Below are 24,803 nucleotides of genomic sequence, written 5' to 3'. Positions count from 1 at the left end.
AAAACAAGTAAATTCCAGTTTAAATTACTGTAAAGAGATAGTTTTATAGCATTATTGGCAGCATAATGGACAGTTAATGTAATGCTGGGATGGTTAGAAAAGTTTCACTATAGACATTGCTTTTGAGTTGGGTATTAAAGAATGAATAGGAGTTTGTCATGCATAATAGTCCCAGTTAGAATAGCAATGCAGGGAATTAAGGAAGGAGCTAGTTAGGACCATCCTAGGATATCAAGAGCATAAGGACATGAAGAGAGTAAAGAATTTTATTATAGTGGTCCCTTCATATCTGCATCTAAGGATCCCACCAACCATGAATCAGAAATATTCCCCCAAATGGAAAGTTCCAAAAAGCAGAACTGGAATTTGCAGTACACTGGCAACTATTTCTGTAGCATTTACATTGTATTAGGTATTATAAGTAATCTAGAGATGATTTGAAGTATACGGGAGGATATGCTTAGGCTATATGCAAATATTTCACCATTTTATACAAAGGACTTGAGCATCTGCAGATTTTGGTATGCAAGGGGGACCTGGAAACAGTCTGCAGTGGATACCAAGGATGACTGTATACATTTTCAGTTTCAATTTCGGGAGGAAAAATACATGTCATAGCTTTTGTCCCTAAATGGCTATGCTCTAATTTCTTTCATGTCAGATTAAGAATATTATGAATCTTTCTTTTTCTATCAGATTTAGAACTGAAATTATTTCCTTCACTGATGTATTATTGTCAAATGCAAAGTTGGAATTATTGAATACTTTTTTCTTTGCATGGAATTTAAAGAGACTTTGGGTATACATTGAACTTGGTTATAGTTCTGTGGTATAACCATACTTTACATGGTCTTTTTGTAGTTGTAATTCTTCTTTTTTATGTGTAATATAGATTCTTTTATTTATTAAATTTTTAGTAATTTTATTATTTTTTAACATTTACTGAGCCTTGCTCAATTTTATATTTTAAAAAATTTTTTGGAGAGGGAAGTAATTAGGTTTGTTTCATTATTGTTTTCATACTTCACTTTATACATGAAACTAAATTACAGTTGGATCAAAAAGTTAAAACATTAAAGTAGCAGAAGGTAACAAAGTACTATGAGTACTATTTATACGTTATTATTAACTGAAGTCCATAGTTTCCATTAGGATTCACTCTTTGTGTTACATAGTTCTGTAGATTTTGACCATGCATAATGTCATGTATCCACCATTATAGTATCATACAGAATTCTATTACCACCCTGAAGATCTCCTGTGCTTCACCTATTTCTCTCCTCACTGCCACCCCTCCTAACTTAGGCCAACTACTGATTTTTTTTTTTAATATCTCTGTATAGTTTTGGCTTTTCCAGAATGCCATATAGTTGGAATCTATGCACTATGTAGCCTTTTCAGACTGGCTTCTTTCACTAAGCAGTATGTATTTAAGGTCCTCCATGTCTTTTGTGGCTTGATAGCTGATTTTTATTGCTGAATAATATTCCATTGTATGGATGTACCAGTTTGCTTATCCATTCAACTATAGAAGGACATTTTGGTTACTTTTGGTTTTGGACGATTATAAGTAAGGTTGCTATAAACATTTGTATGCAGGGTTTTTTGTGCACATAATTTTTCAACTCATTTGGGCATATACTTAGGATTACAATTCCTTGATCATAGGTAAGACTAACTTTGGCTCAAGATTGAAAAAAACTGTCAAACTGTTTTCCAAAGTGGCTACACCATTTTGCATTCCCACCAACAATGAGGGCTCTTGTTGTTCCATATTCTCAGCCAGCAATTGATATTGTCAGTTTTTTAGATTTTAGCCATTCTAATAGATGTGCCATCTATATCTCTGTTATTTTAATTTGTGTTTCCTTAATGACAGAAGATGGTGAGCATCTTTCCATATGCTTATTTACCATCTGTATATCATCTTTGGTGGGGTGCCTGTTTGGATTTAACTTTTAATTGGGCTGTCTGCCGAGTTTTTAGTAATCCGTGGGTGTTAGATTTTGTCAGATGCTTTTCCTACATCTACTGTTACGATTATGATTTTTTCCTTCTTTTAGGCTATTGATGTGATGGATTATATCAATTAATTTTTGAATGTTGAAGCAGCCTTCCATACCTACAATAAATAAATAAAATAAATAATTTTTTTTCCAGTTTAGCTTAAGATATTGTTATTCAGTGCTCTCACAGTTGGCCTCAGTGGCCTCAAGGTAGGGGACCAACAGTGACAAAGTGCGTCATTCATTTTTCATTAGTATACAGATCTTTTTATACATTGTTTGCTGATGTTCTTCTTGGTGATTTTTACATCTGTGTTTATGAGAGATACTAGTCTGTATTTTTCTGTCTTTGTGAGGTTTTAGTCCTAGGGTAATGCTGGCCTCAGAGAATGAATTAGGAAACATTCACTCTGCTTCCATTTTCTTGTAGGGTTTATAGAGAACTGGTATCTTTTCTACCTTAAATGCTTGGTAGAATTTACCAGTGAAACTATCTTGGCCTAATACTTTTTTTGGAAGGTTATTAATTTATTGATTCACTTTCTTTAATAATTAGAGGCTTACTCAGATTACCTGTTAATCTTTGTGTGAGTTTTGGCAGATTGTATATTTTAGAGAATTGGTCCACTTCATCTAAGTTACCAAATTTGTGGCATAACATTACTTATAATATTCCTTGATTAGCCTTTTAATATCTTTGGGCTTAGTAGCAATAGCACTCCTTTCATTTTTGATATTAGTGATTTGTGTTTTTTTCTTTTTTTCTTGATTAAACTAGCTAAAGGTTTATCTCTTTCATTGATCTTTTCAAGGAACTGACTTTTGGTTATGTTGATTTTCTCTGTTGATTCCCTGTTTTCATTTAATTGATCTCTGCTCTGATTTTCATTCTTTCTTTTCCTTTGCTTGCTTTGAGTTTATATTGCTCTTTCTCTAGTTCCTAAAGTGGAAGCTTAGATTATATATTTTAGGTCTTCTTCTGTAATGCAAACATTTAATGCTGTAACTTTTCCTCTGTATACTAAGTTAGCTATATCCCACAGATTTTGATGTTATATTCATTTTCATTTAGTGATATCTAGTTTAATTTCATTGTGATCTGAAAGCATACTTTATATGATTTCTGTCTTTTAATTTGTTAAGGTGTGTTTTATATCCCAGAATGTGGTTGGTCTTGGTGAATGTCCACATGAACATGAGAAAAATGTGTCTTCTGCTATTGTTGGGTGAACTATTATATAAATGTCAATTAGATCCAATTGATGAATGGTGCTGGTTGGGCGAACTGCATCCTTGCTGAGTTCTGCCTGCTGGATCTGTTGGTTACCGATAGGGGTGTGCTGACCTCTCCAAGTGTAATGGTGGGTTTGTCTATTTCTCCTTGCAGTTCTGTCAGATTTTGCCTCATGTTTTGATGCCTTGTGTTAGGATCATATACCTTAAGAATTGTATGTCTTTGTGAAGAACTGACCTCGTTATCATTAGGTAATGTCCCTCATAATATCCTTGCTCTCTTGTCTATTTTTTCCTGAAATTAATGTAATTAACCCAGCTTTCTTTTTTTTTTTTTATTAGTGTTACCATGGTATATCTTTTCCTTCCCTTTACTTTTAATGTATGTCTTTATATTTAACTATACATTGTTTTTTTATTTATTCTGCCAATCTCTTTGTCTTTCAATTATATTTAGACCATTCACATTAAACTGACTGTTAATAGAGTTATGTTAATATCTATCATATTTGTAAATATTTTCTATTTATTTCACTTGTTTTTGTTTCTTTTGTCTTCCCAAGTTATTCTGGTTTTTTTTAGTTTTGAGTACTTTACGTGGTTCCATTTTCTCCTCTCTTAGCATATCAGTTTACTTCTTGGAAAATTTTTATGGTCGTCCTAGAGTTTGAGATATATATTTACAGCTACTCTAAGTCCACTTTCAAACAACAGTATACTACTTCATGGATATTTTGCATACCGTAGAGTATTTTTCTTTCCTGGTGTCCCGTATGCCATTGATGTCATTCATTTCACTTACCCAAAAGCTATAGTCACTAAATACATTGTTGCTGTCATTTTAAACAAACATTCATATATTAGATCAGTTAAGAATCAGAAAAATAAAATACTTTATTTTATCTCCACTTATTCCTTCTCTAACACCCTTTTTTCTTTATATAGATCTGAGTTTCTGATCTTTCTTTCTCTCAAAAACTTCATTTAACACTTCTTGTAGGCAGGTCTGCTGTGCACATGCACTCAGGTTTTGTCTGTCTGAGAAAGTATTTCTCCTTCACTTTTGAAAGGTAATTTTGTGGACATAAAATTTTAGGTTGGTGAATCTTTTTCTTTCAGCACTTTAAATATTTCACTCTACTCTTTTTCCTTGCAGGGTTTCTCAAGAGACATCCAGTATAATCTTACCCTTGCTCTTCTCTCAGTGAGGTGTTTTTTCCTCTGGCTTCTCTCAAGACTTTTGTCCTTCATTTTTAGCAGTTTGAATATGATATGCATAACTGTGGGGTTTTTTTGTTGTTGTTTTTGTTGTTTCTAACATTTATCCTAATTGGTGTTCTCTGAGTTTCCTAGATTTGTGGTTTAGTGTGTCATCAGTTTGGGAAACTTTTCAACCACTCTTACTTCAAATATTTCTTCTGTTTTTTCTCTTTCCTCTCTTTTTGCTATTCCCAGTACACATGTTACACCTTTTGTAATTGTCTCACAGTTCCTGCATAGTCTGTTTCCATTTTTTTTCATTGCTTTTCCTCTTTATTCTTCAATTTGGGAAGTTTCTATTGACATATCTTCAAGCTCACCAATTCTTTCTTCTGCCATGTCCAGTCTACTGATGACTGCATCAAAGGCATTCTTTATTTATGTTACAGTATTTTTTATTTCTAGCATTGTTTCTTAGCATTTTCATTTCTCCACTTATGTTACCCATCTCTTCTAATATGCTGTCACTTTTTTCATTAGAGCCTTAGCATATTAATTATAATTATTTTAAATTCCCAGGCTGATCAGTCCAGAATCTCTGCCGTGCCTAAATCCGGTTCTGATGCATTGTGTCTTCAATCTGTGGTTTTGTTTTGTTTTGTTTTAACGTTTAGCATGCCTTGCAAATTTGGTTGAAAGCCGGACATGTTTTATCAGTTAATAGGACTGAAGTAAATAGACCTTTAGTGTGAGTTTTATGTTTATCTGGCAAGGAGTTACGCTTTATTTAACATTTGCTATTGTATTTGGGTTTCCTTAGAAACCCCTTGAAAAATAGAGTCTGTATCTTACACTCTCTCATATGTAATCCACAGTTACTATTACTGAAGCTGTTGATGAGCTGATACGGTATTGCAGAGGGGAAGCATTCTATAACCTCATGATTTAAATCTCACTTTTTAAAATTTTCAGGTCTAGAGGCTATGACTGAAGAGAGTTTTTTAGCCTTTATTTTTCTCCCCTTTTGCGAGACAGGGAGTCTGAAGGGGCTCAAGTTATCTGATTACTCTTCCCTTATGTCAGATAAGGCTCTGGTAAAGTAATTTTTCTTGAGGGCAGGCCTTCATTAAGGAGAAAAGAACACTCTGGGCATATTTAAAAATGATTACTTTCTTCCTCTCCCTGCTGGAAGTGCTAGGGATTTTTTTGCCTCCATTCTTCACCACGAGAACCTGCGTTCCTGGAAGCAGAACTCAAAAAACTGTGGGCTTCCCCACAGACTGGCCCGTCAGGAGTTTTTGCCTTTCAGGATAGTCCCTACCAGGCCTCCATCAGCTCATCAGTTACTGCTCGGTATTCCTACCACTTACTCACCAGCAATTATTTAGGATTCTTTGTATTCAACTCTTGGTCTAGTTTTCAGGGAAACAGTTTGCCTTGTGACCTCAGTTCTCTGATGATTTTAAGAAGAGTTGTTAATATTCATTTTGATTAGCTTTTTTCTTGTTTTACGGATGGGGGTGATAACTTCCAAGCTCTTTATTTGAGCAAAGACTAGAGGTCCTTATTCTTACTTACTTACTTACTTACTTATTTATTGGAAGGGTGGGTAATTAGATTCACTTATTTATTTAAGTAATGGAGGGACTGGGGACTGAACCCAGGACGTTGTGCGTGCTAAGCACACTCTACCACTGAGCTCTACCCTCCCCCCTAATTCTTTATTCTTATTTATATATTGTCAGCATGATGTTAACTGTTAGTTCATAATTGAAATATAAAATGTGTGATTACATTTTGTCTTTTCTTTTTTTTAAAGAAAAGATACCCCCAAAATTCCCTGTAATAAAAAGTTCCTATGAACTGCTTTTTAAATTGTGAGTATTTGGAGAATAGCGCTCAGTGCCTCTGGGTAGCAGGAACTTACATTCATTGTTTTTACTACTGTGCTTCTTGGCCACAGGGTTCTTTGAGTGGGCGGAGTCAGGATTAATGAGAAGTTGGAGCGAGCCCCTCCAGCTTACTTTAACTGTAGGATTTCTGCTTACTGCTTTCTGTATAAGGGTTTTAAGTCATATTTTGTTTGCAAAAATGGTTCTACTGCTATAAAGACATTTGAAAGCCATGTTTTTAGTATGTTTCTCCACATAGAGGCCTCGTTTGTAGCCACTACCGAAATGATGGAAATTTCCCTCCCTTTGGGAGAGACAGAGTCTTTGTTGTATTTGTATTTAGAATTGTGTCACTAAAGGTCAGACCAGAAATTTAGAAGATCTCAAATTTATTCCAAACACTCATTTCCGGTGGAAGCTGTTCTGCGTAGGAACCAGGGACGTTTATTTGTCCTAATAAACCTGATATTCTCTAACTACCCTGGGATCTCCTCAGGTGATGTTGAGGTTCAAACTTCTGGGTTCCTGCTGAGCCTTATACCATTGTAGTTCCTCCTAAAGATTCTAGCATAGGTTTTATTACTCCTGCTATACAAACCTGAATAATACTTTTGTATCAGGATGAAGTTTGAGTAACAGTTGGTCTCATGGGAAATAACAAAATAACAACAACCATCAACCTCACTGTATGTCACAAATGAGTAAAAATTTAAAGCTACTAGAATATGTATTCTCGATAAAGGTGCTTCTACTTCATCTTGAAATATCATCCAAAATTCATGGTAAATTTTTAATTTTTTCTAGTAACTAGTTTCAGAAATATTTTAGTCATCTTAAATAGTAAAGTGAAAAAAAATGAAATATTTAACAAGAACTGATGGAAGTTTTATGCATTTTATTTAATGTAAAGGAGCGTCTGAAGACCAACTGAGTATAATACATAAAGCTACCATCTTGGTTATGTGACAGTGTTTGGTAAGTAAGATATTCAGAGTAGAAATTTGTAGATAACTATGCCTTCATCAGTAACTGCTTACTTCTAGTTAAGGTACAGTTTAAGTTGAAATTAATAAGATTGATCAACAGCTTGGGTTACATGGAGTAGGAAAATGAAATTCATTTTACAGCATCTTTTGCCTAAATTTCGTGGTCATAAAACTAGAAGATATCTTCAGAGGGTTGATACTTTGACCTCTGAAAGTTTTTTTGTGTTTGCACAATGTCTGGCACATAAAAGACTTTTAATTAATATTTGTTGAGTACGTTAAATAATGAAGATTAACTAGCTTGATTCTCTAGTGAGCAGTTCTTTGCTAACCTAGCTTATTGGCATCATGCCTTTTCAGTCGTCAAGAAGATAACAGTTCATCATCTTGCTATTTTTACCTTTATGAAAGATTTTATTTAAAAGCTCTAGAATCCCAGAATATTTTGCTAAAATACATAATAAGCCTTTATAAATGTGAGGTTAATTTCATATAATAGTATTTTTGATAACATTATTTTGAGGAGTATGTGTTCCTTGGGTCTTAACTATTGATCTGCCATAAATAAAAAGTATTTTTAGGAAAAGTTTTAATTTCCTCCACAGTTTATGGCAGAGGGTTTTTTGTTTGTTTGTTTTGATTTTTGTCTTTTTTAAAACCTTAGTTACTTCATTCTCCCAAACACTGACTACCAAAGACTAAAGATGATGCCTGAAACCAAAAAGTTACATACCATGAAACAAATTTGCCAAATTCTATTGAAGTCCTTTTCATTGTTTAGTTAGAATATTTGGGAAAGAATTTCCTAGGGTGAGAGTCTAGCCTGTAGTTGATTAATAATCCTTATTTCGTCTTTGGAAACTGTGTACAAAATAAAGAGAATTAAGTACCAAGGCTAATCTCAAACCTAGACTTCTTTGAGAATTTGCTGGCATTTAAAAAAAATTTATAGCATCATAGATACTGTGTATAAAAGTATAGTGCCTCAATTTTTACCTAGTAGGGAATTTATACACACATTATCCAAGTAAACAATCCTATATCCTAGTATAGTAGGGAAAAATCAGGCCTTTAGTGTGAGACATTTAACGTGTGTCTAACCCCATGTTCCGTGGCTCTTGAAAGTTATAAAAAGCTTGAACGCTTATTCCCTCAGCAGTAAAGTGGGGATAGTTTTGCCTTCTTCAGAGAGCCATCATAGAAATCAGATAGGATGATGTTTGTGAGTATACCAGGTACAGAGTAAGTCCTGAACAAACATAAGGTCGGGTAGGGAAGGTACTTGACATGGTGCAGCTTTGTCAAGAACAGTGTGAGTTGGTATACTGCCATGGCTTTCAGGCAGTTCAAGACCAAAGTCTCAAATTCACTTGTATGCTTTATTTATCTCATTAAAAGTACACAAATATACACATCGCCACTTATTTTTATCTCCAAGCTTATGTTTAGTTTATTAACTATAATACTGCAATGCCTAAATTGTGCAAATCTTCTTCCATACTACTTTTCAAATATGAGCTATTGTTTTGGCCCATATTCAGATTTTAGTGGAGGGTTCACATTTTAAAAGCATATTTAAACAAGACACCTGAGAGTACATTCTGTATTTTGCTATGTAAAGTATGTAAGTGCATCACAGAACAGTGGGTTAGTAGGAGTTGGTGCTGGAGGATCAAACAGCAAATATAGAAATCCTTTTCTCTATTAGTTATTAGTAATATTACTATTACTTATATTTTGTTATATTATTGATATTGTTACTTATTAGAAGGTAAGGAGGCAGAACCAAAGTCAGTTGGTTTTGCCTGTCCTCCATTGGCACCCCCTTCATCTCTTTGAGATGTTTACCATAATTTGATTGGTACTGGGAGTCAGGACATCTTTTCCCCTCCAAAGCCAAAAAAAAAAAAAAAAAAGACTAAATATTTGCTTCTTTCCTCCTTTGGCAGCTGAGGAAGTCAGTCAGTTGTTCCTGTCTGTCACTTTGAATAAGGACTGAATGGGACAGAGAAACTGAGAGTGGAGAATTCATTCCTGTAGTAACAGCATTGTTTAGTTTCCAAGAACACAGATAACAATTTTGGGCTGTCCAGTTTGCACTTGTAATTTTTAGTCCTGTATTAAAGCATTAAGTTAAATTAATAGTGAAGTTAGTCGTCTTTTTACATTTTGAATTTTTACAACTGGATATAATAATATTGGGTGTAGTCTCCCAGCACGGTGGTTGCTTTGGGCTTTCCCCTCCCCAAATTTTAGCAGCTTTTTAATAAATCTTTGCATACAAAATAATACATATCTTTGAAATTTCTATTGCCATAGAATATTATCTATGTAGAACAATTAGATGTCAAGGGTTGAAGTAAAAGTTAATTGTTATACAACTAATAATACAGCTTTTTTAAGTGAAAATATATTTGCAGTGTAGATTTTCTGATACATATTCTCATTTATGTGCATTTATTATCATTTAAATGCACATCTTGCTTTTAAACTGAAATTTTCCTGCAAAATACATATCCCATGTGTTTTAAGTCAAATTAAAATTTTTTTGCAGCAGGAGGGCTATTAAGAGGGACATGGAATACTTTTTGGTCATTAAAGAAAAATAGCCTGCCAAGAATTTGAGCAATTAAAACAACTCTAAATGAAACTATCTGAACTGAAGTGCTGTTTTCAGCCCTCTTAGTTGTGTTTTAAAGACAAAGGGAAAAAGCTTTACAGTTACAGATGTTTGTTTTTAAATCATTCTTTTACATATGGTGAATTATTAAAATATCATAATATATAATGTGTATTATTAATATATATAGCCTCCTACATAGATTTCAGGCTTTTAAATAATAAAACCTTAAGATAGTAGAAAAAGCATGCTTTATTTACTTCATATGTTTTCATGATGCCTAAGAAACTGTTTGATGGTAGGAAAAGGGATAATAATAATCATGGTATAAATTACACCAATAAAGTTATTACTTTAGGTTTTGGCTTTTAAAAGTTCTGATAGAACGTGTTTAACCTGAAGTGTTTTCTTAGGGTAGTTGGGGTCAGGAAGCTTGTACCTAGTAACCTTATGGGAATAATTTGTTCACTTGAACCAAACAGCTTTTCACTAGGGTAAATGAAAAAAGAATTTGGCTGAAAGGGGTTTCACTGAAAGAATAAAAGTCAATCCTGAGCTATAGATCGAATTCTTTAAGTGATGAATAAAGGACTAGATACTATAAATTGTATTGATGATGAAACTGAAAATAATATATATTTTCGAAAGGTGGCCAATGACTGTGAAAACAAGTGTCAGATATAGTTACTGTAATAAATGTATTAGGTATTAATTAAATTTTGTACCACTTTGCCAGATACTATAAATCTAGTTTCTATCTTTTGTGAAAGTAACAGGACCAAAGAAAAAGTGTTTCTGTTGTTTTAGTTGGAGTAGCATATAGATTGTTACACTTAAGTATAATATTCCGTAGAAAAGAAAAGATAGAAGGTGCAAAAGAAGGGATGGTTTATGGAGGAGCACAGTAGAATCCAGTATGTAAGTGAAGGAGTTAACCCTGGAAATAGTGGCCACTTCTGGCTCATATCCAAGGGGAGGAAAGTATGAATGATGACAATTTTTAATATAGAGAAAGAGGAAGTTAAGGAAGTTAAGAATAATAGGGTAAACTTGAGTTCTTTCAGTAATAAGCCTTTTTCCCCCAGAGATATAAAAGTCCCTCGGTTCACAAATTCACACTAATACAGGTAAAGACAAGCTCAAAAATAGTAAGATAGAGGTTCAGTGTTTGGTTACCAAAGGTGAAAAGTTTGGAGCAGTTTCTCTGGGGAGTGTTTTCAGGAGCAGATATTAATAAAATGAGTTGTGAGTAATGGGGAGGGTCACTTGATAATAAAGAGCATTCACTTGGAGGTGGACTCAAATTTACTGAGCAAGGCTTGACAGTTTAGGAATATTGTGGGAAAGATCTCAGGGTAGATGACTGGTAAGATGAGCAAGTTTAAAAAAATAGAGGCTACTAGTGCTTACCCCTGCGACCCTGCTTCTGCTGACCATGATGGTGACGGCTTTCAGTTACTGTTGGCATGCTGTTTGCCAAATAATTTCATATGTATCACCACATTTAAGCCTCACAACCACCATGAAAGCTAGATTACTAGTAAGTAAAATGAATTTTAGTGCTTCCAACCTGTGGTTGTGCCCTCAAACTGTGTGTGTTGGGGGGGGGGCACCATTCACATTGTACATGCCAGAAATTATTTATTACAACACTTTTCCAGCAGATAGCAATAAAGGATCCTAAAGGAAGGGCATTCTTTTAATTTGCACATGGCAGCATAGAGCCTTACTGTGGCAGCAGTATATGAAACTGTATTAGAAATGGACCCCGTTTTGTTTAAAAACACATATACACAGAGTAGGCTTAAGAGACATACACCAAAAGGTTAGCAGTCTGGATATTTGAATCACAGGGAATTTTTATTTTCATTCAGATGCTCTTTTGAAATTTTTTTGATTTCTTTAAATGAACATGCTGTTTATTTTGGGAAACGGGGATTGGTTATTGATGAAAAAGTAGCAGTAAGGAAACCTGCTCTAGACGCACTGCTGAGCAGTGGTGGTGTCCCACTTCGTGCCTTGCCCTTCTGCCGTCCCAGAAGAGTTCTCAGGATTCTGAAAACTCACTATTTTGCATTGAAATTGCATTTGAGCATTTTAAATCCAAATATTTCATACAATGGATTTGGAAACCTTAACTTCTTTCCCCTTCATATGATCCTTACGGCCATCCTCATTCATTGTTTTAGAACTTCACCTTGCACCACAATCAAAAACTGGTTTGTATGACTTGAATAGTTAGATGAATAGAGAGAAAATGGACTTAGGTTGAGGGGACAGGTAGTAGATAAGAGGGAAATGATTCTGGGTTAGGCAGGTAAAGTGAACACGGAAACATTCATGTTGTCTTAAAACCACACACAGTGTTGTATATAGTTGGTATATTTACTAATTTAAATCTATTTAAAGGCGCACTAACTTTTTCCTTTTCTCTTGTGGCTGGTAAATTAATCAGTTTTACGTATTGTAAATAAACTTGATTCATTTAATTACTGCAAAGTAGTTTAAAAATAGGTGTCATTTTGACTAGTAGTGCAATAGGGTTTTGGTTTATGTGCACGTGTGTCTGTGTGTGTGTAAACAGTTATACCTTTCAACTGATAAATTAATAGTATTTAGATAAATTCTTAAAAGTACAGTAAGAAATGTCTTGTGACAATTGTTAGAGATCCAGTCATATTTATTTCATACTAACGAAGTAGCATTGTTAGTATTGAAAATTAAAAGAAATTCTAAAACTAAAAACGTACCTACTGATTGTAGTTTCATAGTAAACTTTTAAAAATCACATCTCCGTGACGTACTTATTTTATAACTGGAGGTTTGTACCTTTGACTTCTTTCCCCCATTTCACACCCACCCTGCCTCATCCCCTGCCTTTGACACCTCCAGTCTCTTCTCTTAACCTATGAGCTGGGGCAGGGGTCTGTATTGTTGTTTTCCTGTTTTACGGCTTCCACATATGAATGCGATCATAGGATATGTATCTTTCTCTGCCTGACATATTTCACTTAGCATGATTCCCTTGAGGTCCATCCATGTTGTCACAGATGGCAGGATTTCATTCTTTTTTATGGCTGAGTAATTCCTCTGTATGTGCATCTGTGTGTGTGTGCTCACGCTCACGCACGTGTGCATTTTTTTTTTCCATTCATCTGTCAGTGGACACTTAGGTTGTTTCTGTATCTTGGCTACTGTAAATAATGCTGCAGTGAACATGGGGCTGCATGTATCTTTTCAAGTTACTGTATTCATTTATTTGGATAAATATCCAGAAGGGGAATGGCTGGATCATATGGTAGTTCTATTTTTAATATTTTGAGAAACCTCTATACTGTTTTCAACAGTGGCCGCACCAATTTACATTCCCAACAACAATGGACAAGGGCAAGGGTTTCCTTTTCTGCACATCCTCAACAATACTTGTTTATTTCTTGTGTTTTTGATAGTAGTCATGCTAACAAGTGTGAGGTGATAGCTCATGGTGGTTTTGATAAGTGATGTTGAGCACTTTTTCATGTACCTGTTGGCCATCTGTATGTCTTCTTTGGAAAAATGTCTATTCAGAACCTCCAATATTTTTTTAATTTTGGGGTTACTGCTGCTGAGTTGTATGAGCTCTTTGTATATTTTGGATATTAACCCCTTATCAAATATCTAATTTGCAAACATTTTCTCCTATTCAGTAGGTTGTCTTTTCACTTTGTTGATTGTTTTCTTTGCTGTTCAGAAGCTTTTTAGTTTGATGTGGTCTCTGTTGTTTATTTTGGCTTGTTTTATTTTTATTTATTGTTGCCTTTGATTTTGATGTCATATATACAAAATCATCACCAAAGCCTATGTCATGGAGCTTACCACCTATGTTTTCTTCTAGGAGTTTTGTGGTTTCAGGTGTTACATTCCAGTCTTTAATCCATTTTGAGTAATTTTTTTTTGTATGGTGGTTGAGTTGCGTTCTTCTGCATGTGGTTATCCAGTTTTCCCAACACTGGGAAATTATTGAAGACACTGTCTTTTTTCTATTATATATTTTTGGCTCCTTTGTCACAGATTAACAGACTATATATGCATGGGTTTATTTCTGGGCTCTGTGTTCTATTTCATTGATCTATGTGTCTGTTTTTATACCAGTACCATACTGTTATGATTACAATAGCTTTATGATGTAGTTTGAAACCAGGGTGCATGATGCCTTCAGCTTCTCATTTTTCTCAAGATTGCTTTGGCTCTTTCAGCTTTTTTGTGGTTGCATACAAAATTTAGGATTGTTTGTTCTATAACTGTGAAAAATGCCATGGAATTTTGATAGGGATTGCATTGAATCTGTAGATTACTTTGTGTAGTATGGACATTTTAACTATGTTAATTCTTTGAATCCATGTTAGTTTCATGATAAACTTTTTGGAAGTATTTATACAGATGAATATAAATGGTATGAAATATGTTATCTACAGTGATTTTTGACATTGTCTTTTATATTTCAGTATTCAGTTATTTTGATGAAAATTTATTTTAAAATGCCTATCATTTCCTAAAGGGAGTCTTAATTTGAAATATTATATATGTGCTCCACATCAAAAATTAGCTCAAATATAGACATATTTATCTGACATCCATAAAATATTAAATCCTAAGAGAGCTCTGCCATAAACTTTAAAGATATTGACTGTACAAATATTTAAGTTACTGATTAGTAATTGAAGCCTTTTGATGTATTCTTTGCTGTCTGGACTCCAGTATTCTCGCTCATTGCCATGTAGTCTAATAAGGGAGAATGGTGTATGATTTTCTTCAGTTTTCTGTTCTGGGCCAGAGACACTCAGACATTTGTATTAATAAGCCCCAGGGTCTAATTCCAGGGTCTTTGAGTGAGTAAGGTATGATGCTGGAGAAATGAGAGATGTGACTTTTTAAACATGGATGGACATACAGAATGTGAATTCAGGTAAAAAGTCAGACTCCAAAATTTGAAGCATTTAGATTGTTAGATTGAATATACTAGAGTTTATTATATGTAATTTGAAATCTAGTAAATGCTTGAGCAGCTTCTAAAAGCGCAGTCAAGTATGGTATTTGTTTATAAGATAATGTTCTATTGTGTTTTAAAATGAAATTTCATTTACTTTCGGGAGATTCTTAGCTGACCTTGATTGAAGGTAGGGAATTAAGAATGAAACAGTAAGCTTAAAACAGACTACCAGAAGTGATCAGAACAGTTGAGTACTGGAATGTAAGCAGAAGGTTTTAAAATATTCTTTGAAATAAAACGAACTTGAGATTTGTTTGCACTGTTTTGCTTAATATTTCTGTATATTGGTCTGGAGCTTTTGAACTAGGAGAGCAGGTTTTCTACTTTAAAGACTCTATCTAAGTGTCAGAAAATTTCTGCTGCTTTTATTTTTTGTAGGTGGTTTCAGACCCCCTCACAGGTTTTCTACCACGCAGCCACTGAACATGGAGGAAAGGACGTATATCCAGGGCAGTGTCTTTGGGAAGGTTGTGAGCCTTTTCAGCGGCAGAGGTTTTCTTTCATTACTCACTTACAGGTATACACCTTCTTAGTGCTATTTGATCAGTCACTCGTTTGGTTGCATTAAAGATCATGATGCATATGTTTTTTTCTTCCTCTTTCTCAAAAAGGACAAGCACTGTTCAAAGGATGCCCTGCTTGCAGGATTAAAACAAGATGAACCAGGACAAGCAGGAAGTCAAAAATCTTCTACCAAGTAAGGGACTTGGGTTACTTCCTGTTGTACGTGAAGAAAAAAAACTCAGGAAACTAAGCAAAACATAGTAACAGTGAAAGGCAACTTAGCGTGTTGGAGGACGGGAATCCTGGGTTCTAGTCCAGCTCTACCTTAACCAGCTACGTATGTGATCCCTGTTCTAGGCATCACTTTTCACACTGGCTGGACCACATGTGGTACTTACTACATGGTCTCTTAAGTACCTTGTAGCTCTAACATTTTGATTCTACCTTGTAGACAAGTCATTGAAATAACTGCACCCACGGATGTGTAACTGCAGCTGCGGAGGGCCGCACACAGGGATTTTTGACATGTAACTTATGTTGCAGTATGTTTAGTTTTGCTCAGATTTGGAGGAAGTTAATATTTGCTACATCAGTTACAATAAAAATTTTTATCACTTGTACGTAAAATCTAATAATCATTCTTATCTGTATCCATATACAGATACCCTTATCTGTAGACATCTATATGTAGTACAGATAAAAACTGGTTTGCAGTTTAAAGATTGCTTTTATGTTAACTTATTTTAATTGTGTAAAAAGCTACCAGAAATATCCCCACTTTACCGATGCGAAACTTGAAGCACTAAGGGGCAAACTGAACTTTCGAAGTCCCGCAGCTAGTTACGGTGTTAGAGATCCGTTTTCCCCCCTGCGAGCCTGTGCTCCCCCACTTGCCTCCTCATGGTACAGCAAACACGGATGCAGCTTTTCTGCTGGGTGAAGCCTAGAGCAGTTTGAATCTGATGTAATGTAAAATCTGTCTCTGCAGTCCCTCCATTCTGTATCTTTCCTCAAGGACAGTAGAGCTACAGTAGAGCTATACTGAAAGGATTGATTGAAATTAGTAAATAATGATGAAAAATAAAGTGATGCAACAGAATAATAGTTTGAAGTGTAGTGGTTAGCATAATTCCATATTATTGTCATACTAGGTTATCTTTTCCTGGGTGACCTACAGCTGTACCAGTGCATTCTTAGATTTTATTATTTTACTCTTGGGTACCATTCAGCAAAAATAAATTGCGGCTCAAGTTGTAGACTATTCTTTGTTAACATCTTTACATTGCATTCAGAGAAGTGAACTCTACGACTTTGATACTATGTTGTATTTATAGATGAGCTGCACCAGAACACTGTTGTTTGCTTTAAAGTTGATAGATTGGAAAATTAAAGACTTAACTTCTCCTTGATACAAAGAGCCCCTTTGCCTAGGCTGACACCGAGTGTAAATATTAACGCTGGTCCCTTGGGAGCTTTTATTCATCCTGTATCCAAAGTTTCAAAGCAACCACTGTAGGGGTTGGCAGGTTGGTCATTGGCTGTCAGTCTGTCTGCAGCCGCGTGTTAACGGTCTCTTCCTCTCCCTCGTCAATTTAGGCAGCCAGCTGTGGGGGGCACAAGCTCAGCTCCCAGGGCGCAGAAGGCCATTGTGAATCATCCCAGTGCTGCCCTTATGGCTCTGAGGAGAGGATCAAGAAACCTTGTCTTTCGAGATTTTACAGTAAGCAAGCACTGAAAGCCTTATCTGTAAAGGTGTGAACACTGTATGATTTAGATCTTCATTCTTTTTCTTTTCTTTTTCTGTTTAAGGATGAAAAAGAGGGACCAATAACTAAACACATCCGACTAACAGCTGCCTTAATATTAAAAAATATTGGTAAATATTCAGAATGTGGTCGCAGGTGAGTAATCTGTTTCCCATAGCCAGAGTGACTTCAGATTGTTTTACTTTAAGTTAATAAGCTTAGATATCTGCACTTCATTCACTGTTTTTCCCATCAATTTTTTGGATATACCCAAAAGCTTATGTCAAGGTCAGGCCACCATGGACTCATAAAAGCCAAAAAGGTAGTTTAAATAACCGAAAGGTGTTCTTTTGACTTGTTTCATTAGGTTAATTTTCTTGCTGGTCATAGAATTTAGAGCAAAAAGTAGATCCACTGAAGAGAAAACTTAGGCTTTTGCTGGAAGGAAAAATGGACTGATCACTTGAATCATGTGGGTTAGAAAGGAATTCAGTTTGATAATCACCATTTTAATGAAACCATCAAAGTCATATATACGCTAAGATTTACTGTAATACTGTGAGGTTTTAAAAGTTACTTTCTGATGGACTAAAGAGAGAACTCAGGGTTTTGTGAACCTATAGAAACTGGGGACAGTCATTCTGACCCTTGAAAGAGCAAGTGTGGATCTGTCGCCCTTGTTCCCCTGGAGGCGTGAAGCTGATCTCCTCATCTCCCCTCCGCCCTCAGCTGGCCCGGCTCAGGCATCCGCGTGAGGGGGTGTCCTCTGATGGCACCTCGCCTTCCGGGTGGTGGTTTCCTCTGCTAGTGTCTCCTCCCACGTCCTGTCGGTCCCATCTCCTCAGTCCTCAGTGCGTCCTCAGTCTGCCTCAGTTCTCCTCTCCCCATTTTACACCTCGTGTTAATTAGGCCTTTGACCTTCCAGCTGGATTTTCTAGACATAAAAACAGTGGCATCAGTTACAAAAAAAAAAAAAAGCAATGAATTTAACTTTAAAACTTCTGTAAATTAAAGGTGAATAAAACTTAAGACTAAAGTTTCAAAAAGTTTTGCAGTGACAAAAATTTCTGTATTTATTGTATCAAGTATTCTCACAGATGAATAAGAAAAATCCTTAACACTCAAAAAAAAAAAGCAGTTTTTCAGGGGAAAAAAAAAAAGAAATAGGAAGGCGTCATCACCAGCATCTCCCTGCTCCTTCCTGCTCTTCTTGCCGTGCTCCCCTCCCACCCCTCCTTTTGCCCCATAGGCCACATTTCACTTTCAGCCAGACTAAACCACATGCAGATTCCTACTCACGCGGGGCTCTTTCCTGCCGCGCTGCTGGACCCTGTTCCAGTGCTCACACCGCCCCCCATGCCTAGAATGCCCTTCTCCCCATGTTGCTGGCCTGCCGAGTATCCGCAAACCCTCCATGATTCAGCTCCGACACTGGCTCCTGGGTGCTGCCTTTCCTATGCTGGGTTTCCCTTCCCCATCCAGTTGGTTCTTCTCTGTTTTTATAACACGTCTGTCTTGTAACAGTTCATCTTACTGTTTTGTAAGTATTTTTTAATATGGCTTTTCCTCCCTACTGACTTATGTGCAGACTTTCTCTGATTAATCTGCTAGTACATTAGAGATAATCCCTGCTTCCTATTCGTTCTTCAAGGCTCAGCCCCAGCCTCCTCTTCCTTTCCTGACGTCTCCCTCACTGCCCACCTCCGACCTGAGGTGCACCCGGCGCATTGCATGTTACCACCTCACATGATGAGATCTGTGAAAGCAGGGGCTGAATATTCATTTGTGGTTTTGTGTCCTTGGTGCCTAGCATAGTGTTGGGAATGTTAACAGTGATTCAGTAAACATTTGATTGATTGATAGATGGAAGGAAAGAAGGTCTCACAAATTCATTTTTCCCTAGAGTTCTAATCTGGCATTTGTGCATACATTTGGAATTCTGAAAGTAATTTTATCACTTTTTCCTCACATTCAAATTGCACATTCTCAGACTTACAGCAAAGCCACTTTGGCTAGGTCTAAAGTAATTATTGAACCAGAAGTTTTCATCTGAATATTTTTGTTTTGTTGTAGATTTTATTTTATTTAACTCTAAACCTTTCAAATGTCGTTGGCATCTTTAATTGCTATGATCTTAGACTAGCAGAAGCAAAAGAAATAAAATAATCAAATTCCTCCCATTCACCTACCCAGTCTGGGTTGAAATCCCCATATAGAACCTCTATTGAACATCTCTGGTGATGGGTAGTTTTGCTAGAATACTGACAGAATCTGGCAAAACCCACATATGTGAAGAAGAGAGTATAGGAAATCAGATACTGCAAAAGATAATTCTCTGTTGATATATTTCTCATCTCTGGTGGAGTAAGTTATAGGGTGTGATTTTTTTTTTTAAACCAAAGCAAATTCTATTTGCAATAAGAAAATTACAGATCAACAAGAAGATATATGGAAATTTACTTTCATTCTTATAGTGCAGTATACTGAACATTATGAAATGTCAGCATTTTTTTCATTTCAAGTTCAGAATCTGATGGAATAATGCAAACTGTTTAAACACAATTTATCTCCTTTCTGATTAAATTTGAGCTTTGGAGAATTGCAATATATTTCTCATCTTTTTGATATATGTAACTTTTATCTGTGTAATACATGGGTCTTACTCAAAAATCAAATGATACTTCTCTTCACTAACAATGAACAAACTGAAAAAGAAATGAAAGATTCTATTTACAATAAATCAAAAAAGTAAAATACTTAATCATATTGACCAAGGAGGTGGAAGGCTTGTACACTCGGAACTATAAAACACTGCTAAAAGAAGTTAAGGAAGACATAAATAAACGGAAAGACATCCTTTGTTCATGGATTAGAAGACTTAAATAGTTAAAATGACAGGGATGGGGAGGGTATATATAGCTCAGTGGTAGAGCCCTTGCTTAGCATGCACGAGGTCCTGGGTTCAATCCCCTGTATCTCCATCAAAATAAATAGGTAAATAAATAAACCTAACTAACTCCCCCTCAGAACAAAAACAAACAAAACATAAAATAAAATGCCAATACTGCGCGAAGCAATCTATAGTTTCAATGCAATCCCTGTCAAAATTTCATTGAAATTTTTTGCAAAAAAAGAAAAATCTGTTCTAAAATTCATATGGAATCTCAAGGAAACTTGAGTAGCCAAAACTATCTTGAAAAAAGAGAACAAAGAGGACTCACAATTTCTGATTGCAGATTTTACTGCAAAGTTATAGTAATCAAATAATACACTGTTTTTAATGACATAAAGATAGACATATTGACCAGTGGAACAGAATGGAGAACCCAGACCTAAGTCTTTGCATATTTGGTCAAATGATTTCAATAAGGATGCCAATTCTCCATTCAATGAGAAAAAGACAGTCTTTTCAACAAATGGAATTGGGAAAATTGGAAATTCACATGCAAAAGAATGAAGCTGAAACCTTACCTAACACCATATACAAAAATTAACTCAAAATACATCAAAGACCTAAAAGTAAGAGCTAAAACTATAAAATTCTTAGAAAAAGCTTAATGATACTGGGTTTGGCTATAATTTCTTGGATATGACCCCAAAGGCATGGATAATGAAAAAAAAAATAAACAAATTGAATTTCATCAGAATTAGAAACTTGTGCATCAAAGGGCAACCATCAACAGAATAAAAAGGCAGTCCCCAGAATGGGAGAAAATAATTACAAATCACATATCTGATAAAGGGGTTAATATTTAGAATATATAAATAACTCCTAAAACTCAACACCAAAAGCAAACCAAATAAAAAATGGATGAAGAACTTGAATAGAAATTTCTCCACTAGATAAATGGCCAAAAAGCACGTGAGAAGGTGCTCAACATTACTAATCATTAGGAAAATGCAAGTCAAAACCACAGTGAGGTACCACTTCATACTTATTAGGGTGACTACTATTAAAATCAAATAACAAACAAAGAACAGAAGACAGTTAAGTGTTGGCTAGGTTATGGAAAAATTGGAACACTTGTACATTGTTGATGGAAATATAAAATGTTGCAGCCGCTATGGAAAAAAGTAGGGCCATGCATCCAAAAATTAAACATTTGATCCAGCAATTCCACTTTTGGGTATATACACAAAAAAATTTAAAGCAGGGAGTTGAACAAATATTTATGCACATTGTCATAGCAGCATTCTTCACAATAGCCAAAATGGAAGCAACCCACGTGTCCATCAACAGATGACTGGATAACTAAAGTGTGATGTGTGTATGTGCAATGGAATATTACTGCACTTTAAAAAAATAAAATTCTGATACATGCTACAGCATAGATAGACCTTGAAGACATAGTGCTAAATGAAATAAGCCAGACACAGAATGACAAATATTGTATGATTCCACTTACGTGAGGTACCTAGAAGGTTCCTAGAAGAACCAAATACATAGAGATAGAAAGTAGAACAGTGGAACAGCCTCCGGCAGGAGGTTTGGGGAGGGAAGCAATGGACAGTTCTGTTGGTAATGGGAAGATGAAAACGTTCTGGGCATGGATAGTGGCGATGGTTCAACAGCACTGTGAATGTACTAAATGCCACTGAACTGAATGCTTAAAAATGGTTAAAGTGGTAAGTTGTATTATTTCTATTTTACCACAATTTAAAGCTGAAAACAACAACATAGGAATTTGGGGAAAATGGGGAGTGACTGTAAATGAGTATTTGGGGTAATGAAAATATCCTAAAATTGATTGTAGTGATGGTGGCACAGTTCTGTTACTATACCAAAAACCACTGACTTACACACTTTAAATGGATGAATTGTATGGTATGTGAATTTTATCTCAATAAGGCTGTTATAAAAAAATAAATTTTTAAAAATTAAATGGTAGTAAAGAGCTTTTGACAAATTATAGTAGTCCCTTGCTTCCACTTCCAAGGAAGAGCTTTCAACAAGATAAGCTTATTTTTCTGGTATTTGCCTCCATGTTTCTAAATAATATGCTTATGTTACTATTCCTTAATTTACCTATTTTACACTTTACCTGTTGAGTCTTTTTCTGAAAAGCTGAGTACTGGTAAAACCTCTCTTCCTCATGCTTTTCCTTTCCTCATAGCGTTGCATCCCAGTTTGGGGTTGAGTCTTAAATCGGACGCTGTTACAGTGTTTGACGCTGAGCCCGCTGCTACCGTTACTGCATGTCTTTCTCTCCCTCTGTTTGCCTGGGGTTAGTGATTGTCTTGCTTCTTGATTACAGCTTGGGTTTAATGGTGGTTTTTTCATATATTTCCATCAGTGTCTTTCAAGTCTGTGTATAAGCTACCTAAAAACTTAGACACAGTTATTAAACCTCTGTCAGTTCTGTGTTTGTTTTTTTTTTTTTTCCTCCTTGGAAATTGTCCTTTATAGTCTGGACAGCTTGCTTTCTAGGCCTGGTACACAGCTGTTCTTGGAAATTCCTTCTGTGTTTCTTGAATCCCACTTACTTCTTTTACTTGATTTACTCCCTCATTGAGATAAGGCACCTCCTCCAATAATTTCAAGACCCTCTGTCTGAAAATGTGTTAGTCTACCCTTACTCTTGGTAGTTTAGCTAGAGAACCCTAGGTTGAAAAATCACTTTCCATTCAAAATCTGAAGGCATTGCTCTGGTGTCTTCTAGCCTGCAGCTCCGATGTTGGGAAGCCTGGTGACATCCTGGTGCCCATTCCTTTGCGTGGGATCTATTCTTCCCCCCTCTGGAAGTCCTCAGGTCTTTCTTTTTTATTTCCGATATTCTGAAATTTCACGCTGATGTGGTTGCTGATTTCACGGAGACGTTGCTCTTGGTGTGGGTGTTTTGTTGTCACTGAAGTGGGCATTTCATTTCAGTGAATCCTTTCAATCAGGAGATTCATGTCCTTCTCAAATGGAAGTTTTCTCGAACGTCTCTTTGTAATTCCCCGCTGCCCATTGTCTCCAGTCGCTGTTTCTTGAACGTCTGTGGTTTTGGATGCTACACCCTTGTAGATTGATCCTCTAATTTTCTTTTCTCTTTAAGCTTTTCATTTTTTCTGTTTAATCTGTTTTCAGGAAATGTCCTTGACTTTATTATCAAATCTGTTGAATTATTACATCAGCTATCATGCTTTAACTTCGAAGAGCTCTTTTTCTCTTTCTGAGTTGCCAGTTGTCGCTGTTTTGTAACATCCTGTTCAAATGTTGAATGCAGTGTTTTCTCATCTCTCTCTGAGGACATTAATGCCAGAATTTTTTAAGTTCTTTTCCCAGTATGGTTGCTGTTCACTCAAAATTCCTTGAACGTCTGAGGATTTTTGGCTTTATTTTATTTTTAAGAATGAAATACTGCAAGCCAGTTGGAAGCTCTGGGTGCATGGTCCCCACGTGTCACTGGTGATTGCCATTTTAGGATGACCCCTGATGAGCCGCTTTGTTTATTAGAAGCCCCTCAAATACTAGTCTCTGTAAAGATTGTTTCCTCAGGGAAGAATCTCTGATTTTCTTGCCTTCGGAGATAACTTGAAAGAGAGTCTGTGACGTTGTGTGTTCTGGAACAGAATGGGGGAGGGGGGACCAAGAGGCTCCCACTGTGTTCGAGTGTGTTCACTGTCACCCACTCCCAGTTCTCCCCCCAGTTGATCCCTAACCCTCTAGCTGTCACACTGTCTATGTCTCTGTAAGTCCTAAGCCTTTCTGGTTTAGTTTCTCCAGAAAATAAATTTCTTCTATTCATTTTGGGAGGGAAAGGAGAAGAACTTATATTCAAACTGCTTTATCTTCCTAGAAGCTGATTTGTCTTAAATAGTTTTCACTTAACGCTACTTACAAATTATTCCTCATTATCTATTTAAGTGCATTAAAGTGACACAATGTTTATCCTTTGTTAAATATATCAAAACGATAAAGGAGCTTTTGAAGGAGCTTTTGAAATTTGAAATTAAGAAGAATATTTTTACAACAAAAAGGCATATTTCATGTTTTATCTAGTGAGGGTTTAATTCTTTAAAGCACCCCCAAAATAAAAGATACTAATTTATATCAAAAAATGAAATTGTTATTTTAAAATCACCCTGGAGATTTAAATTTAGTCTTTCTAGTTTTATCCATGTGACATAAAATAAAGAGTATTTTTTAACATGCGACTGTTTATCAGTTTGGAAAATATGATTTTATTAAGTTTGTGAAAGTAAAGGCTTTTTTCTTTGTCAAAATGTCCATTAATTATAGAGGGAAAATAATTTGATTCCACTTAGTAAGTTATTTTTAAATCAGATTTTTTGGGCTATTTTTTCTTTTCCAGGAAAAAAAATGTAGAAATTTTATAGTTCAGTTTAAACTTTTGATAAATCTTATCTAAAGAAAAGTATAAAAAACAGAAGTGTAAAGGTCAGTGAATTATCACAAAGTGAACCACACCTGAAACCAGCCATCCAAGTTATGAAACAGAGGAACACTAGAACCACAGAGGCCGTCCCGGTGCCCGCCAGTCTTTGCCGCATCCTCCTCTGTGGGGCCGCCATCCTCATCTGTAGCACCGTAGATGAATTTCACCTAATTCTGAACTTTATATAAGTAGAATCTTACAGTATA

The 24,803-nt window shown here is 35.6% G+C and overlaps 1 protein-coding gene across 1 annotated transcript in view; it reads left to right on the top strand.

The window, feature by feature from the left end:
- ARID2 (AT-rich interaction domain 2) overlaps positions 1-24,803 on the top strand; it is a 137,013-nt gene that overhangs the window by 108,735 nt on the left and 3,475 nt on the right. The window contains exons 17-20 of the mRNA XM_072972941.1: positions 15,345-15,483; positions 15,578-15,663; positions 17,067-17,190; positions 17,280-17,371. Of these exons, the coding sequence (XP_072829042.1) occupies positions 15,345-15,483; positions 15,578-15,663; positions 17,067-17,190; positions 17,280-17,371 (441 nt within the window). The remainder of the gene's footprint in view (positions 1-15,344; positions 15,484-15,577; positions 15,664-17,066; positions 17,191-17,279; positions 17,372-24,803) is intronic.

Source organism: Vicugna pacos, chromosome 12 (genome assembly GCF_048564905.1).
Source record: "Vicugna pacos chromosome 12, VicPac4, whole genome shotgun sequence".
NCBI lineage: Eukaryota > Metazoa > Chordata > Mammalia > Artiodactyla > Camelidae > Vicugna > Vicugna pacos.
This window is presented reverse-complemented; position numbering and strand designations above follow the sequence as displayed.